Source organism: Erinaceus europaeus, chromosome 1, assembly GCF_950295315.1.
Source record: "Erinaceus europaeus chromosome 1, mEriEur2.1, whole genome shotgun sequence".
NCBI lineage: Eukaryota > Metazoa > Chordata > Mammalia > Eulipotyphla > Erinaceidae > Erinaceus > Erinaceus europaeus.
This window is the reverse complement of record NC_080162.1, coordinates 82,160,320-82,179,508: the sequence shown is the minus strand read 5'-3', so window position 1 is coordinate 82,179,508 and position 19,189 is coordinate 82,160,320. Positions and strand designations below refer to the sequence as shown.

Sequence of the window (19,189 nt, the reverse complement as noted above, 5' to 3'; positions counted from 1 at the left end):
ATCTCCATGGTCACCTCTGTGAGATTCCCCTGTGCCCTCAGACAAGCTATCTCACCACCTTGATTTAGGGCAGCAGAGGTATCATCTCATGTCCACTGACAGCCATCCAGTAGCCTCCTGCCGCTCTGTCCAGACCACTGTGAAAGCTCACCTGCTCTTGGCCACACTTCCAACTCTCAGGACTCAGGTAATCTTCTTGATCTCCAAGATCCCAACCCCTCACTGGTCTTGTTCTGTCTCAGTTCTGGAACTGAAACCACCTGATTTTCCACATGGTTCCTAGGAACCCAGTACCTGGCCCAACTCAAGTGCTTGTCAGGTATGAGATGAACACAACTGAATATACTTAAAAGTCAAGGTTGCCTTCTCTGTGTGTTTATAGGCTACCAGCAGATTACAAAGAATTTCTGAACAGGAAAAGACCATCAGAGCAGCAGCAGCAGAGAGAGAAAGATGGTCTTATTCCTGGGAAGGACATTGCTTTAAGGAGCCCCCTAAAAACAAAATCTCACTCCAAAGAAAAAGCACGTGGACAGGATTTGGGGTGCAAGGCCAAGGAAGTGTACTTGCTTTATTTTTTTAAAAAAAAGCAAGTTAAAAAAATGGCACAAGCATTAAAAGTGTAGCCTAGTTGTCCATGGAGTCACATATAAGTGAGGTTCTGGTGCCAGAAAAAAAATATTAAAAAAAGAAGAAAATACAGAAAGATCATAACAGATACTTCTCAAGAAAAAGACATGCAAGTAATTATTAAGTATAGGAAATCAACTCAAAACTACAATAAGTTAACACTTCATGCCCATTCAAATGGTTATTATTAAAAAAACTAGAAACAAAATTAGTGAAGATGTGGAAAAATAAGAAAACTTTTGCACTGCTGGTGGGAATATAAGAAGGGCACAGCTATCATGTAAAACTGTATGGTGCACCTGGTTAAGAGCACATATTATGGGAGTCGGGCTGTAGCGCAGTGGGTTAAGCGCAGGTGGCGCAAAGCACAAGGACCAGCATAAGGATCCCGGTTTGAACCCCGGCTCCCCACCTGCAGGGGAGTCGCTTCACAGGCGGTGAAGCAGGTCTGCAGGTGTCTATCTTTCTCTCCTCCTCTCTGTCTTCCCCTCCTCTCTCCATTTCTCTCTGTCCTATCCAACAACGACGACAACAACAATAATAACTACAACAATAAAACAACAAGGGCAACAAAAGGGAATAAATAAAAAAAAGAGCACATATTACAATGCACAAGGTCCCAGGTTCAAGTCCCTGGTGCCCACCTTCAGGGGAAAAGCTTCACAAATAGTGAAGCAGTGCTGTAGCTGTCCCTCTCTCTCTCTCTCTCTCCCTCTCTCCCTCCCCCTGTCTTCTCAATTTCTCTCTGTCTTTATCAAATAATAAAATAAACTAAATTTAAAAAATGTATGGAAATTCCTAAAAAAATGCTCAAGAAAAAAAATGAAAAGAGAGTCTTGAAGAGATATTTTCATAGCAACATATTTATAGTAGCTAAAATGTGGAACCCACCCAGATAAGCAAACTGTGTTTTCTGGAAAATAATATTAATACATGGTATACTACTCAGCCTTAAAAGGAAAATGCTTTCTGACATATGTTCCAAGATACTATGTAGTGTGACACAAACATGCTCTATGATCCCACCTAGTTGAGATGCTAGCTGTAGTCAAAAATCAAAGTAGCAGAGAGTAGCCTAGTGGCTGGCAGTGGGTCAGAGAGGGAAGAAAGGACTGTCTTTACTGGGTGCAAAGTCTCTCAGTTTGGGAAGTTGAAAGAGTCTTATAGTTGGATGGTAATGACGGTCATGAATTATACATCTAAAACTGGCTAAAATGTCATATTTAATGCTATGTGTCATTATTTAATACTTTGCCATACAAAACTGGGGGGGGGGTGGAGAGCAGGAGAGAAAAAGAATGAAGACACAGTAAGAAAAAAAAAGCCACTGAAACAAACAGTGAAGGAGAGACAGAGACCAAGAGAAAATCACAGAGCTGGGGAGAGGGGAAAAAGAAAAAGAAAGAAAGGAAGGAAGGAAGAAAGGAAGAGAGAAAAAAACAGGGAAGAGGAGGCAAGAGGCAGAAATAAAGGAAGAGATAAGGAGAATCTGTGGAGAGGCGGCACCTTGAAAAACAGAGCAAGAGAGGCAGAGAAGGGAAAAAAGTGAGAGGAAAGGGTAGGGGGTAGATAGCATAATGGTTATGCAAAGACAGAGCTCTGAATTCCCAGGTTCAATACACCACACCACCATAAGCCAGAGTTGGTCAGTGCTCTGGTAAAAAAGGGGGGAGGGGGAGGAATGAGGGGAAAAGAAAGTAATTTGGGAAACCCACAGGCAGAGAGGAGGTAGTTTCTAGGGGCTGGAGGGGGGAAGGGCACGTACTACTGGACGAGGATTTTCACCAGGTTGATGTGCCCGCAGGTGGCCGCGGCATGTAGGGGAGTCCAGAGCTCGTTGTCCTTGGCATTCACATTGGCACCATGGGAAAGGAGCAGCTTGACGATTTCCTCAAAGTTGTCAATGCAGCACTGCAAGATAAACACACATGGGGTCAGCTCCCATCTGGGAGGAGACACATCAGATCCTCTGGAAAATCCACAGAAAGGATAGTGGAGCTTAGGTGTGCACCCCATCAATTACAAGTATGCGAACTTCTGGAGCCCGGTTCCTTGTGAGCAGGCTACTGACATGTAACACTGTTACATGGGTCAGCCTTGGAGAGAGAGAGAGAGAGAGAGAGAGAGAGAGAAAGACCAGCAGCCCACACTGCCCACAGTGCCTGAAATGCCCATAGTCACTGTAGCCCCAAAAGCCAGGAATAGGGCAGGAAGGATCCCAAAGGGACTGGGGGACCTAAAGCCAGGGAGATTAGGGAGAGGCAAGGCCAGAAGAGGGAGACAAGGAGCCCCTTTAAACTGTGGGGTGGAGTCTCTGGGGGTGGGGATGGGGGTGCACAAAGCAGGTGCCAGGTCATGCACTTTGTCCTCAGGGCAGTAGGAGATGGTACAGAGCTATACTCAGAGGTGCAGCACAGTCAGACTTGCTGTAGAAAAAACATATATCCTGGGACCGGGTGGTGGGTGGTGGCGAACCTGGTTGAGCACACATTACAATATGCAAGGAACTGGGTTCAAGCCCCCAGTCCCCACCTGAAGAAGGAAAGCTTTGCTGCAGGTGTCTCTGTCTCTCTTTCTCTTGATTTCGGGATGTCTCTATAAAATAAAGATTAAAATATTTTTTAAAGTTTTATAAATTGGATAGTATTTTTAAAAAACGGGGGGGGGGGGGGAAGGCCAGTCCCTCTGCTCTGCTGGCTGCATGTGGAAGCAGATTGCTTTGGGGAGAGGAGTGGGGGGGCGGTGAGGTGTTATGTTTGAAAGCACTCAGTTACATGATGGTGGAGAGACCATCAAACTGGGGAGAGGTGACAGAATGATAGCAGAAGAAGCAGGGGCACCCATAAGTACTGGTGTCCCTGAGGGCATAGCTCCCATCTCCAGAAGCAGGACTCAGAGCCCTTAGAACCTTTGGGAAAGGAGCAGTCTTTTGCACAGAGGGTGCTAAATACCCAGGTTCTTTTTGCACACTGGGTAGGCTGAGTCTGAGGGAATCTCTCCGTAATGGTGGGCATAGGGGGCCCCAGAGAAGAGGGGCGCTGTTTCAGCTGGTTGGAGGAAACATGCAGTGTTGTGGAGTGGCCAGCAGAGGGCGCCAAAGACACCAAAGTGAGAAGTAAGGTGGTGGTGGTGGTGGGAATCCAGATCAGTCCCCTGGGAGTAGACCCTAGAGGTCCTGTTCATAGGAATGGGAGCAGCTCAGTCCCTGAGCAGGAGACAGGAAGGCTACAGACCCAGCCCTTAGAGGCTGCAAAGAAACATGTAGGGCTGGGAGTAGAGAAAGCCTTAGGTTAAAAGGGGGAGAGAATTGTGGACTCAGAACTGCATCATGGGAGAGGGTTGGCCAGGGAGGACAGCAGGCAGTAGCAAGGGCTGGGTGCATACATGTGGGTGGGTGGGGGTGCATGCTGAGGCTGTCAGGCCTCCTCAGCTGTGTTCTCCAAGATGGGAATGGACCCTGGCAGTTGGGTAATTCCTCCCACCATCTCGCTTCCCACGTCCAATTTACGTTCTCCCCTCTCACCTTCCACACACCCTCCACCAGCAGCCGGAGTACATCCACAAGACTCCAGTCATGCCCAGTTTACAAACTCTGAAGGCATCCTGCTTCTATAAGAAGAAAACCTACACTCCTTGGCCAGGTGCGTGGGACTCTTGTTACCATGCTCCTTGCTGGACTGGAGCAACAGTGAAGAGCCAAACAACAGTGACAACCCCAGGAATAATAATATGTCACATCATCAAGCTAATGCCCTCTGGGGAGTAAGTAGGACCTTTCGCCTTGCTGGCCTTTGGGCCTCCATCGCCTCGTTCAGTCCTCCAACGATTCCAGGGCTCCCTGGCCAGTGCGGCTAGAGGCTTCCATACTGGATAGTGAGTTCCTATTGGGCAGTGCTGTCTCTGAGCCTATTTCTTTAGCTGTGTGTCAGGTGTCTTTCCAGAATTCTGGGGTCTGGGGGCCTGGTGTGCCCTTGGTGCTTCTCTGCAGTCATCCAACTGTCCCGATAATATTTCAAAGGGTTGTTGGAAAGATCACTTGATCTTTTGCGTAAGTGGCTCTGCAGAGCAGTGAACATGTGAAAAATGTTAACAACAATTGTAACCTCTAACACTTCTCTTGTGCCAGGCAATGCCTGAAGGCTTATGTGCATCCCTTTAATCCTCACAGCCACCCCCATGAGCTGGGGTCTTGAAATCCTCTTAATTGAGGTGCAGTGAGCTCAAGTAATTTGCTGAAGACATAGAGCCAGGGTTTTCTGGACACCTAAAGGAACATGAGGAGAAGCAGAGAGGACACATAGCATGTCACTGGGCTGGTGACTGAGGGTGGGGACTTCCTCTTGGGGCTCAGGTGGAGGGCAGTGGGTAGTCTCTGCCTATCTCTTCCTGCCCAGCTGCTCTCCTCTGCCCAGGCTCTAGGCAGTTTAGCCTCCTCCTCCACTACTACCAAGCTGCATTCACATCCACCTGTTCAGAAACCTGGGCCCGAACACAGGGAGGCTTCAGTGTGTCCATTCTGCCTATACCAATGAACGAGTAATGGGGCTTTGTCCTTGTGTAGCTCAGAGTCTGCAAGGTGGAGGATAGACAATAAATGAGACGGTGAGCAGCTAAACTGACAGGGAGGTTCTCGGCAGAAAAGGATCAGGCTACTCCAGCACAGTTCTTAGGCCCATCCTGCCCGTTAGGGCTGGCTGGTGCACACGCCCCAGCACAGTGGAGAGTGTGATGAGGTAAGGGGAGCACAGTATGTACAGGGAACTGAAAAGCAGGGTTGCTGAAACCCAGAGAGCAGAGAAGTTTCCAAGGGCCCTATAGGACCATAGCCCCCAGAGTAATGCAAAGACAGCAGAGCATTCTGGGTAACAGAAATAGATTTAGGGCTTAAGCCTCCTCATAATCACTTGACGGGGCCTGCATGGAGGAGACAGGCCCAGAACGAAGGCTGGGGACCAGAGAGCAAGCTGCTGTGATCTAGCTGGTGATGCCAGAGCAGCCCCTGCTCAGTCTCAGGGGTCTGAGTCCCTTGCACTGCCCTGGAAAGGCTATGTATTGTGATCACACATGGTTCATGGATAGGTGACCCTGGGCAGAGTCCCCTGCTGGCTGGCTGCCTTTGCAGGGATGGTGGATGGGACATGTGGATGGGTGTGAACATGCTTTGTGAACTGTCAGGCTCCAAACAAACTTGCTTTGTGGCTCCAACCCTGTGCTGGGCAGAGAGGAGGAAGGGCACAAAGGCCCCCTATCCTGGGCAGCTGTGTGCAAACTGCCTGCGTGTGTGCACAGGGTGCTGTGGGTGTACGTGTGACAGACACACCTCTCCGGGCAGACAATGGCCTTTCAGATGGCCAGCTGTGGCTCTCTGCCCACTGCCTCTACCAGGGATCCAGGTCAGAACAGTAGGGAGATTGGGGAGCCTGTCTAGGTGGGAAGCAGGGAGCCAGAGGACACCCCCCCTCACACACACGCACACTAATTCTTGCCCTTCCCACTCCCCAAGATCCCAGTCTCACCTGGTGGAGGGCTGTGAGACCATCTTCATTGCATAAATCAGGGCTGACCTTATTCTTCAGGAAGTAGCGTACTGCAACAGAAAGGACAGGAGTGAGTGTCTAGCCGCATCTGGTAAGCAGTGAGGGAGAGAGGTAAGGCCCTTTCTCTCCCAGGTCCTAAAACAAACTGCCTTGTCTACTCCTTACAGTGGCATGTGAAGTGAGAATCAACACATCCCCATTATACAGACAAGGAAACTAAGGCACAAAACCTAAGTCATTGATCCAGGAACTCCAAGAGGCATATGGCATCATCTGTCTTATTCAGGGTAGTAGGAAGTACTAAAATCTTGGTGCACTTTCTGTGTGCCAGGCACTGAGCTAAGTAGGTTAGCTTTGCTGAGTGGTATCTGTCATCCAGAAGAAGTGCTTTCTTTTATTAATATTATTATCTTTACTTTTTGGGTAGAGATAGCCAGAAATCAAGAGAGTAGGGGGAGATAGAGAGGGAGAGAGAAAGAGAGACACCTGCAGTATTGCTTCTACATGCACAAAGCTTTCCACATGAAGGTGGGGATTGGGGCTTGAACCTATGTCCTTGCACATTGTATCATATGCACTCAATTAAGGTGAGCCACCACCTGATCCCAAGAAGTGCTTTCTAGTCACTGAAAGCATATCTGAAATCCACTGACCTGGGTTCGGATTTGAGTGTCATTCGTAGTGGTTGTGCAACCTCAGTGAAGACATTTCCCTACTGTGCCTTACTTTTCTTATCTGTCAAAGGAGGGAATCCTACCTCTTAGGTCCAGTGCAAAGTATAACTGAAGTGAGTCATGTCCATGCAGTGTCTGGCATATGGCTTGAATGAGTTCTTGGTACTGGCTGTTATGGATTTTTTAAATTCAGGTAATTGTTTATGAGAGAGAGAGAGAGAGAGAGAGAGAGAGAGAGAGAATTGAGTATTACTCTAGTGCATGCAATGACAGGCCCTGAACACAGGATCTCATGCCTGAGGACCCAGTGCTTTATCCATTGTGCCACCTCCTGGGTCACCTAGTACAATTTTTATTCTATATTATTTGAAGAAGAGGCTTGGCGGCCAGGTCGTGGTACATCTAGTTAAGTTCATGTATTACCACATACAAGGACCCAGGTTCAATTCCTCAGTCCCCACCTGTACAGAGAAAGCTTCATGAATGGTGAAGTTGGTCTGCAGCTGTCTCTCCATCTCTCTCTCTCCCTTTCCATCTTCACTTCCTCTCAATTTCTCTCTGGCCTATCAAATAAAATAAATAAAAGTTTAAATTTAAGAAAAAGAACTTTGATTTAAAAAAAGACTGGGGGCTTGAACTTGGGTCATTGCACATGGTAATACAGGCACTTAGCCAGATGCACCATCACCCACCCCCCCAACCCCCCAGTTCTGGTTTCTTAATTTTTTAAAATATATTTATTTATTTATTATTGGATGAAGACAGAGAGAAATTGAGAGGGGAAGGGAAGGGAGAGAGGGAGAGAGACAGAGAGACACCTGGAGCCCTGCTTCACCACTCATGAAGCTTCCCCTTGCAGGTGGGGAACAGGGGCTTGAACCTGAGTCCTTGTGCACTGTTATTTGAGCGCTTAACCAGGTGTGCCACCGCCTGGCCCCAGTTCTTTGAATTTTAAGAAAACCAAAATTCACTTCCTCAGCCACTCCAGCCATATTTTAAGTACTCAACAGCCACCTTAGAAAGTGAAGACATCTCTTGCCAGGTGGTGGCGCACCAGGTTAAGCGCACACACTACGGTGCGCAAGGACCCGGGTTCAAGCCCCTGGTCCCCACCTGCAAGGGGACAGCTTCACGAGTGGTGAAGCAGAGCTGCAGATGCCTCTCTGTCTCTCTCCATCTCTATCTTCCCTTCCCCTCAATTTCTCTCTGTCTCTATCCAATAATAAATACAGTTAAAAAAAAAAAAGGAATAAAAAAAAAGTGAAGGCATCTCTCTAAGACTGTGTGAGAACTATGTGGTGATGGTTGGGAGGGTGGGGCACACAACTTGGGTGGTGGGTGTGGTGTGGAATTGTATCATAAAGTCTTAGAATCTTATAGACCACTACTTATATCTTATAGACCACTTATATCTATAGACCACTATTTATCTTATAAATCACTACTACATTTTTAAAAGGCTATATCTGAAACCCATATATTGTAGGGAACTTCATTATTAAACTAACAACTTCAAGCATGAGAGAGAGAGAGAGAGAGAGAGAGAGAGAGAGAGAGAGAGAAGACATGCAGGCATAGACCATATCCCATTGGACAGTGCTACTGTGGGGCAAAATATATGGAACTCTGCCCCATTACAAGCTGCTAAAATTCTTCCATGGCTCCCAACTAATCTGGAACAATGTCCCAAGCCTCCACAGTGGTATACAAGGTCTGCAAGACCTTTATCCTGGAGAGGCCTGGGGGACAGCATTCACAAAAGAATCGATGAGAGGCCACATCCCCTGCACAGAGCTATGCACGATTTGCTTGGCTGCACATATGCAACATGACTGCCTCTTTAGTTTCCTTCCCTAAGTTCCAAACATCTCCTGCAATGGGCTTTTGTCAGCTCCAGAGTCACCTCATCCTCTGACCTCTCAGCCTTTGCATAAGCTGTTGCCATAACTGGCAAGACTCAGTCAAACAGCCACCCACCCATCCATCCATCCATCCATCCATCCATCCATCCATCCATCTACCAACCCATCCATATAAGCATTTCTAACACACACACACACACACACACACACACACACACACACACACACACACACACACACACACACCTGCCTCATTCAGTTGCATGTACCCACAACTGCTATACATCTCTCACACAGCCTTACAGCAACAATACTTACATAACTATTTGGGTGACTAGGCCTTGGGTCTGTCTGGACACTAAGATATAAGGACAGTGACCCGGCATTTACTGCTGTTTCCACAAGGCCTGGAGCATAGTAACTCCTTAGCAACCCTTCCAGAGTCTTCAGCTAATCCTCAACCACCATCCCCCTCCACATCACCACCACCCAGCTAGGTGCAACACATTGCCTCTTCTCTAAGCAAAGCAGCCCAGCTCATGTTGAGCGTAGTAGGCTTATGCATGTAGCATCCCCTGCAGGTGTCCCTGCAGACCTGACCTGTGGAGATCCATGGCTGATCTTGGAGGTCCAGCTCTGGGACCAGGTGAAGAGATTCTGTTGAAGCTAATGGTCACCAAGGCCCAGCCTATCCACAGTCTGACAGGGGAGCCATGACGGAAAACCTTGGGGAGAGCAGAAGCAGCTATTGCGTCTCTGCCAAGGATGGGCTTCTATTCACATGAAGGTTCTATTCACATGAGGGTGGTGGTGGGGGGAATAGGCTTCTAGCCAGCAGACACTCTGAGGTAGAAAATAAGCATCAGCTACCAAAAGCAGCGTTTATGCAGTAATTATTGGGGTGTTCTCTGTGCTGCGTGGGAGTCTAAGACATGTAATTACTCCCAAGTCGGGCAGTTATTTTCATTCAGTCCAAGAGGTGGAACAAATCATTCCCATCTCCAAGAGCCCTTAATATTCATGAGCCAAGGGCCCCCAGCAGTTCTACCTCTGTTTTAGTCCAAAAAGTGCAAAACTTTTCTTCACAGGTTCACATCTATAATCCCTTATGAAGAGGAGTCAGAGGGTCAAAGAAGTGCAGCTGGCTATCACACAGGTCAAGTGGAGGAGTTGGGATTCGGCCCCCTGCTCTCTGATGTCCAAGAACAGGGGCTGAGCTCCACTTTGTCCCAAACTCAGGAACAGGAACCAGCATTTATGGAGCCCTGCAGAGTGACCTGCACTATGAGCTGGTGTGGAGTGGTGGACAGCTGGTGTGGAGTGGTGAGACTGTGGACAGCAGGGACCTCTACTTCATTTTTTTAATATTTATTTATTTATTTATTTTCCCTTTTGTTGCCTTTATTTTTATTGTTGTAGTTACTGTTATAGTTATTGATGTCATCATTGTTGAATAGGACAGAGAGAAATAGAGAGAGGAGGGGAAGACAGAGAGGGGGAGAGAAAGTTAGACCCTCTCAGCAGATCTGCTTCACTGCCTGTGAAGCGACGCCCCTGCAGGTGGGGAGCCAGGGGCTCGAACCAGGATCCTTACACCGGTCCTTGAGCTTTGTGCCACATGTGCTTAACCCGCTGCGCTGCCGCCCGACTCCCTTTATTATTTTTTAAAAATATTTTTATATTTATTTATTTTCCCTTTTGTTTCCCTTGTTGTTGTTGTTTTTATTGTTGTTGTGGTTATTATTGTTGTTATTGATGTCGTCATTGTTAGGACAGAGAAAAATGGAGAGAGGAGGGGAAGACAGAGAGGGGGAGAGAAAGACAGACACCTGCAGACCTGCTTCACTGCCTGTGAAGCGATCCCCCTGCAGGTGGGGAGCCGGGGGCTCGAACTGGGATCCTTACGCCAGTACACTCCACGAGCGTTTAACCTGCTGCACTACCGCCCAACTCCCAGGAACTCTACTTCTATAAGTGTCAGACTTTCAAGTCTCAGGACAAGCACCTTCTTGAAGACAAAAGGGCTCAGAGATCCACAAATGGGACAGAAGTAACATTGCCTGGAGGAGGTGGGGTGGACAGTCGGGTCTTTTAGAAAATGTTAATTTGCAAACTAGAAAGACAACTCAGTGGGTAGGGAGCAGATCAGATTCAAGTTCAGGAAACACATGGGAGGTATTATGGCACCCGAGGAAGCTCCAGTGCTGACGTATCTGTCTATGAATGTATCTATGCATCTATCTATCTTATCTATTTATTCAGTATCTAGCTGAATGAACGACAAATTCATGCATGTGTAAGTCCCCAGCTGTGAAAAAAAGAAAAAGCATATATTGCCTCCCTTCATTCCTACCTTAAAACCCTATATTGGCAGGACCAGGAGATAGCTCTCCCAATAGAGTGCCAGCCCTACCATGCATAAGATCCCAGGTTCAAATCCTGGCACCATAGGAGTGCACCACAACACGAGAGGATCCCCACAGAGGGTGGTGTTGGTGGGGGGGCCTCTCACTTTCTGCCTCTATATGAAATCAAAAGAATGAAAATAATTGGGATGCACAAGGTCACAGCACCTCGACAATAACACAAACAGAACTTTTTAAAAGACCTCCCATTGTTCCTAGAATAAAGTTTAAAGTCCTTTGGTGACCTCCCTAGGGTTGTAAATGCAATTTTTATTGGACACATATGTCCTGATCACCCCATACTGCTTGGGACTGCTTTCTCCACAACCACTAAGGTGAGCAGTGACAGCAGACAGCATGCCCTGCACAACCTAGAATGCCTGTCATCTGGTCTTTTACAGAGAGGCTTGCAGACCCCAGTCTTCAAGGTCCTGCTCCACATGGCTCCACCTACAGGGCTAGACACCTTGCACAACTCCAGGGGCACTGTTCTCATCACAGTCTATGTGAGTGGCTTGCCCTGGAGTTGTGCAGTGCCCAGTCTACTCAGCTGCACCCAGCCATCCTGTCACCACCCCCAGCCCTCCAGCTCATCTGTGGCTTTCTGAGCACCTTGCACAGTGGAGGGAGCTGAGTGAGGGCAAAATGAAGCTCAGTGAAGGGCCAAGACAGAGAAAAGAGGGGTGTATTGTCCCCTCCAGCCAGGTGCTCCTATCACTTTTCCCAGTTGGCACTGTCAGGTCTACTTCCTGTCTCCAAAGCCCCAATTCCCAAGCTGGGCCATTAATTTGTTAGTAACCCACCTGTTCTGTAACATTTGTTTCTCTGTGGCTCTCAGCAATTTATCTTTGCCCTCTTGGCCCTCATATCCTGTCAAATGGGGATGACCACAGATATCTGAAAGTGACTACTATTACATTAAATTAAATTAATGTCAGTGGAGTTGGGGCTTCATGCACATATGCTTTCACTGGTCCCAGGCTGTTTCTTGATTCAGATTCAGAGAGAGAGAGAGAGAGAGAGCCAGGCTAGCTTCACGGGCGGAAGAGAGACGACCAGGGACTCATGGCTGAGCTGGGACGCAGTTCAATCTTTATTGATGAGGAATGCAGTGCAAGCTAGCTAGCTTTAATCACAATCCTGTCCTTATATATCTCCTGAGGTGGAAGTGTCAGGAAGAGGAAGTACATAGGATAGGGGGTGGGGAGAAGGAAAAAGCACTCGAACCAATGGGGATTAAACCAATGAAGACAATGATTATGTAAATAGACCACAGCGGCAAGCAATGCAACAGAAGGGGTCTTAGGAGCAGAATTTAGAAGCAGACCAACAAGAGGACATGAGTGCATTGGAGCCTCCCCTGGTGATGTGGTAGGACGGTGTGGTGTGGTGCCAGGGTTTGAGCCTGGGCCATACAGATGGCAAGGCACAAATCCTACCTCGTGAGCTCTCTCTGGCCCTATTATTTATAAAAATAAAAAATAACCGCTGAGCTCCTGCCTGGTCCCAGCCTGTGCTGATGCCGGGGGCGTAACCATCTTGCATCTCTCTAAAGCTCTCCACCTGGTTATAAAACTACAGGCCGTCTCTCTCCAGGGAGCTCCAAGCACCTGCTGGTTTAGGAAACCACAATAAGATCATGGTCCTTGGCCTCTATATTGGACCCATCCCCAAATGGACAAGACCCCCAACTCCTCCCAGATGGCAAAGAGGTGATCTCCACTCTGTTCTCATGTGCGCCAGCTCCTGTGTAGCTCTGCCCACCCCTCCCCAGCAATCTGGCTAGAATCTGGGCCAAGCAGGGCCATCTGCTCCCCACCATCTCCAGCTGCAGCAAGTGAGGCTGAGTCGGCCCCTCTCGGCAGGAAGCTGGTGAGGCTGCCTTTGCAGAGAGCAACCACTGCTGACAAGCTTGTGTTTTCCTTGGCATCTGACCTGCTTTGCCCCACAGGGTGGCTGTCTGACTTCAGGCTCCTCAGACTCATGTGTGTGGTCCCCACACCCACCAGGGAGGAACAGGGACCCCTAGGTTGCAGCATCTGCCCACTTGAGGTGGCTGTACCTCTGCCTGGGGGACATCGTGGGCTCGCCTGAGCTGCTGCCACCTGGCTTGTGTGATCTTCAGCCATCACCATGGGGTGCCTGCCCCTCCCTATCCGATGAGTCCGTTAAGGTGCTGCAAGGTCATGTCTCTCCTCCCCCACCTCCCAAATGAACACTGATTCAGTCACACTTCTTCGGTCATTCCTCAAAACAAGGCAAAAACTGAGCTCTCAGCCTCCAGGCTCTGCACAGACTTTCCTGAGCCTGAAGGCCTCTTCCTTTCCACTCCTGGGCCAACAAACTCCTCAGCATCCTTCAGGCTCCAACTAAAATGTCCTTCATCTCTGGGAGTCCTTCCCTGAGCTCCCAACCTCAGCTGAACTGCCAGAGTCATTCTACCCCACAGTTCCTTGCCTTTCTGCAACTGGGCTTTGCCGGAGCACCTGTCCTAAAGCGGAACTCCAGGGTGACTGAGGAGTACACATTGATCCCATAGACACGTGCTTTGTTTTCTGGGATCCATGAAAGAAGGGACATGTCCTCTCATTGGTTGGTAGCCCCACCCCATGCCCAGCACAGAGCCTGACTCTTGGCAGGAACTCAAGAAATATCTATGGACTGGGAGACAGCATTATGGTTTTTAGCAAAAGACTTTGAGGCTCTGAGGTTCCAGCTTCAATCCCCAGCATCAGCATAAGCCAAAGCTGAACATTGCTTTAGTCAGTCTCGTCTTTTCTCTCCTTTCTCTCTCTCTCTCTCTCTGTCTCCCTCTCTCTCCTCCCTCTTCCTCTTCCTCTCCCCCTCTCCCTCCCTTTTTTCTCTCTCCCCTTCATTAAAACATCCTAAATATATAATTTAAATAAAAGGAAACATCTACTATTAGTCTCTTAGCAAATCTCTAATATTAGATGTGTTATTACTGTTACTCCTTATAGTCATGATTGTGTACCTTAGCTCTCTGACCTGTTCATCCTACAGCTGTGATTTTGCAGCCTTTCAGCAACCCCCCCCCCCAACCCAATGACTCCCACATGAGGAGATGGTTATGTTGACTTGCTACAATAATCACCTTACTACGTGTTTATTTATAAACCAGTGTGTTGTATACTTTAAATATAAATAAAATTTTTATTCTAAAAAAATCAACACTGGGAGATGGGGGTAAGCCCACCTGGTAGCATGTTGCCATGCATAAGGACCTGGGTTCAAGCTGCCAGTCCCCACCTACAGGGTGTAGTTCAAGGACGGAAGGGCAACTAGTATGGCTTTTGTTCATTAACAAAAGAGCAGACACCCTCTCCTGAGCCCCCATTGCCAAAGCTTCCTAACTCCCCCCCCCCCCCACAATAATTCTAGGCTGAGCAGCTGAGCAGGAGAGTCATTCAGCCCAGGGGCTCAGTCCTCGCCCTCTGCCCATCACTCTTAGCTGTTCTTTTCACAACACCATACTAACTTTGTGCCAGGTGCTGTATTCAGCACTTTAGATCCATCAAACCCATTAGCCCTCCTAGTACATGAATGAGGACAACCCGTTATTATTAACTAGCTGGCTACTATCATTGTCTCAGTTTATAGACAGGAAAACTGAGACCCTGCCTCAAACATGTGTCGTGACTTGCCCAAGGGCATACGATCAGAAAATGCAGAGGTAAGATTCGGACCTGCTCCAGCTGTCTCCATAGGCTGAACACTAGGCTACTTTGCTAAAATTGTGCTAAACAAGGTCCTGGGGGGGGGGGGTGGACAACGGAGAGACACATGGGATGGAAGCAGTTGTTAGAGTGATGACAGTAACAGAGGCAGCAGAAAAGCTAAAAGAAAGGCCAAGACCACTGCCAATAGTTTGAAAGTTTTTTTTGTTTTTGTTTTGCCTCCAGGGTTATTGCTGGGGCTTGGTGTCTACACAACGAATCCACTGCTCCTAGAGGCCATTTTTTCCCATTTTGTTGTCCTTGTTGTTGTCTTTATTGTTGTCATTGATGTTGTTGTTGTTGGGTAGGACAGAGAAATCGAGAGAGGAGGGGAAGAAAGAGGAGGAAAGAAATATAAGACACCTGCAGACCTGCTTCAACGCTTGTGAAGTGACCCCCTGCAGGTGGCGAGCTGGGGCTCAAATCACGATCCTTACGCTGGTCCTTGCGCTTCATACTATGTGCACTTAACCTTCTGTGCTAGCACCTGACCCCCAGTTTGGGTTTCTATAGGTAATAAAGACTCTGAGGCATATAAATGACACTTAGTCTGAGGCCCTGTGGCAGAGAGGCAGTCTGGGGCCCATTCTGGAGTCTAAGCTCTAATGGTTCCTCTTTTTAATCTTCCTGCTGCATCTCCGTTCAAGGCAAACCCCAGCCCTGACTCCTATGTCCCTGATTCTAAGTCTCCAGTCACTGAAACGACACCCACTGGGCTGTACTGTCTCCTTAAAATACCCAGCCCTCGCAGATTTCATGTTCTCCTCTTACTGAGCCCGAGGTCTGCTTTGCCCAGAGTCTCCCGCAGGTCTAGCCTGTCAAATCAGCTACACTAGCCCACCCTTTCCAGCTCCCTCTCCACTGGGTGCTGCCAAGACTACAGTGGAACCAGCCCTTTACTTTGACAAAATCAGTAGAAATATCAAGGAAAAGCACCCTTTTACTTTCCTCCACATCAAGGCTGTCCTGGGTCTTCAATGCACTGTGCTTCCCAAACCGCCCCATGGGATAATTCCAACCTTTCCACCCACTCCCACTTCTCCCTGGAGCAAAATGGCCAGAAATAGCTACTTCCCCATAAGCTTAGCAGCCTGGGGCTGGGGGGTGGGGGCTCAGTCAAGTCTAACAGTGGCTTCTGTAGAGGTGATCGGTTTATCCCTGGACTGTGAGTTATGACTCAACCACAGTGGAGGGTGGAGAAGGAAGTTGCTGGCTTCCCTCAAAATCCCATCTCCAGTTCTTGGCCCTGGAAGCCAGCCCTTTCTCATCTCACTAAGGATGACCTCATTTAGAAAGAGAAGGAGCAGGACACTCACAAGTGACTGGAAGATGTGGGGCAATGGGAGTCCTTGAACACTCCGGCACGAATGTTATGGAAAACTGACAGTTCCTTACAAATGAAATACAGTTACCCTAGGACCCATTGCCTAGCATCCCTAGGTAGACAGCTGCGTGTCACTTAAAGACAGGGATACACTCTTAAACAACTGTTAAAACAATTTTGTATTTGTGAGCATCATAGAGTTTCACTACACAGACCAAGGCTATAGAGGATAGCCTATTGGCACTTTTGTATATGTGGCTTGTCATTGACTAAAACATTGCTAAGTTATGTATGACTTTCTATCCAAGAGGGATGAGCACATATATCCAAAAGTTTGTATTCAGGTGTTTACAGCATGAAGATTCATAATGGCTCCAAAGTGTAAACAATTCCAAAGTCCATCCTAGGTGGAATGGATAAATAATGTGTGATACATTCAAATTGTGGGAAATTATTTGGTCATAATCAGAAATGAGCTGGGGGAGAAAAGAAAACAAACAACCAAACAGTAAATAAATTTAATTTTAAAAAGAAATTTTAAAAAGAGGATGAGGTGCAGATGAATATCACAGCATGGATCGATCTTGAATGTATCTAAATGAAGGAGACACAAAAGGTCACATATCATATGATTCCATTCATCTTAACTGTCCAGAATAGATAAATCCATTCAGTAGGAAGTACCAATAGATTAGTCATTGCCAGGAGCGGAGAGGAATGGAGTTGGTTAGTGGAGATGGGGGTTCCGTCTAGATGCCTAGAATTAGGTAGTGGTAATAATTATACAACCTAGTGAGTAGAAGAAAGAATGCAACTGCACACCATCAAGGGTGAATTTCATGGCAGGTGGGTTATTTCTCAATTCAAAAAGAGAGGGATTCAAGCTGAACTCTGAGCATCCTCTGGAGAGGTCATTCTCTGCCACCCTGGCTGTGCCATGAGGTTATTCCAGCACCTGTCCAATGCACAGTGCCCAGGGCAGTGCTTGGTCTATAGTGCATGTTTAATCACCACTTAATGAAAAGAGAAGCAAAGAGGAGGACACTGGTCACTTGACTCTTTCCGGGGTCTACACGATGCAATCCCTATTCACCTCTCCTGGATTAGCCCTCCTTAAGGATCACAGACTCTTAGCTTCTAGGTCTCAGTTCACATGCCACTTTCTCTGTGATGCTTCTAACCCCAACAAACTCAGGCTGGGCCCAGTACCTTTCCTTCTCATGTATTCTGTACATCTCCTCCAGCCAAGAATATATAACCCAGTAGTATGTAGTTGCATCTGGATTTGCCTGTGTCTTTACTATATCATAAGTTTTGGAAGGGTGGGAAGAATAGGACCCACAAACTTTTTTAAATATCCATTTATTTATTTTGATAGAGGCAGAAATTAGGATGGGAGAAAGAGACAGAGAGAGGAAAGAAAGAGACCCACTGTTTCACCTCTTCTCCCCACCCCCAGCAGAGACTAGGGGCTCAGACCCAGTACCTTATGTGTGGTAATATATGCACTCTACCGGGCATGCCACCAGTAGAAGGTCACACACTTTCCCCCCCTTTGGTGATTTTTATTATGAGTGATTTTTCTTAAGTTATATTCTTATTTTTTAAGAATATTTATTTATTATTGGATAGAGACTGAGAGACACTGAAAGGGGAGAGGGAGACAGAGAGGGAAAAAGACAGAGAGACACTGTGCAGCCCTGCTTCATCACTCTCCAAGTTTTTTCCGTGCAGGTGGGGATCTGGGACTTGAACCTGGGGTCCTTGTGCACTGTAATGTATGTGCTTAGTCAGGTGTACCACTACCTGGCCCTCTTATTAGTTATTTAACAGCAGTCAAAGCCCTGTGTGCCCAGCCCTTCCACATCTGTTGCCATAGTTCTCACAAAGTCTAAGAAATAGTCTAGTTACTTTTTTCAAGTTCAGTTGCTTTAGTTACCTTATTCCATATATGAGCAAACCACCTAGGAGTTGTCTTTCATCTCTTATTTCACTCAGCATGGTAGCTTCCAAGGAACCACAGACTTTCCAACTCCTCTAACATAGATCTGTGACACAGGTCCATCTCTGGCAACTATAGGCTTGAAAGGAGCCTGGCCTCCACTTGAGCCTCAGCATGCTGCCTTTCTTGAGCTCTTGTATACTTATCCTCTGGGCAAAATGTTCCAGGCTGGGTCACAGCTTTTTTCATCTCAGTGAAATACATCCAGTGAAATCCCCATCAATATTTCAGTGAAATTTTATGCATATTGACAAAATGATGCTGAAATTTATATGAACAGACATAAGACTATAATAACTAACACAATATTGAAAGAAGAACAGAGTTGGAGGACGAACAACCCAACTTTAAGACTTAATATAAAGTTATAATAATCAAGAAATGGTGATATTGGTAAATAGATAAACAGACCAATGGAAAGGGATAGAACACAGAAATAGGGCAACATAGATACAGTTAAGTCATTTATTGATAGTAGGAATGGGAAAACAGTACAATCCCCTTTGGTGATTTATTACAAAGTTATACTCTTATCATACAGTCCAGTAATTATGCTCCTTGGTATCTGCCTAAAGGAGCTGAAAACTTAACGTTCATCCATGAGCCTGCTCATGGATGTGTATAGCAACTATATACATAGTTGCCAAAGCTTAGAAGCAAATCAGATGTCCTCGAGTAGATGAGTGGATTCACTGTGGTTCATCCACTTAATGTTAACACTATTTAGCACTAAAAAGAAAAGAACTACCAAAACATGAAAAAACACATGGGAGAGCTTTAACTGCATATTGATAAGTGAAAAAAGTCACCATAAAAAAAGAGGGGAACCAGGGAGTGTTGTACCTTGTTAAGCACACACATTACAATAAGCAAAGACCCAGTTTCAAGCCCCTGGTCCCCACCTGCAAGGAGAAATCTTCACAAGTGGTGAAGTAGGGCCACAGGTATCTTTCTGTCTCTTTCCCTCTCTATGTCCCTTTCACTTCTCAATTTCTCTCTGTCTCTATCCAATAATAAATAA

At 47.0% G+C, this 19,189-nt stretch overlaps 1 protein-coding gene across 3 annotated transcripts in view; it reads right to left on the bottom strand.

The window, feature by feature from the left end:
• Positions 1-19,189, bottom strand: part of PPP1R16B (protein phosphatase 1 regulatory subunit 16B) — a 141,319-nt gene that overhangs the window by 19,594 nt on the left and 102,536 nt on the right. For all 3 annotated transcript variants that reach the window (XM_060189992.1, XM_007521637.3, XM_060189981.1), the window contains 2 exons: positions 6,147-6,217; positions 2,396-2,541 (listed from right to left, as the gene is read on the bottom strand). In XM_060189992.1, the coding sequence (XP_060045975.1) occupies positions 2,396-2,541; positions 6,147-6,217 (217 nt within the window). The remainder of the gene's footprint in view (positions 1-2,395; positions 2,542-6,146; positions 6,218-19,189) is intronic.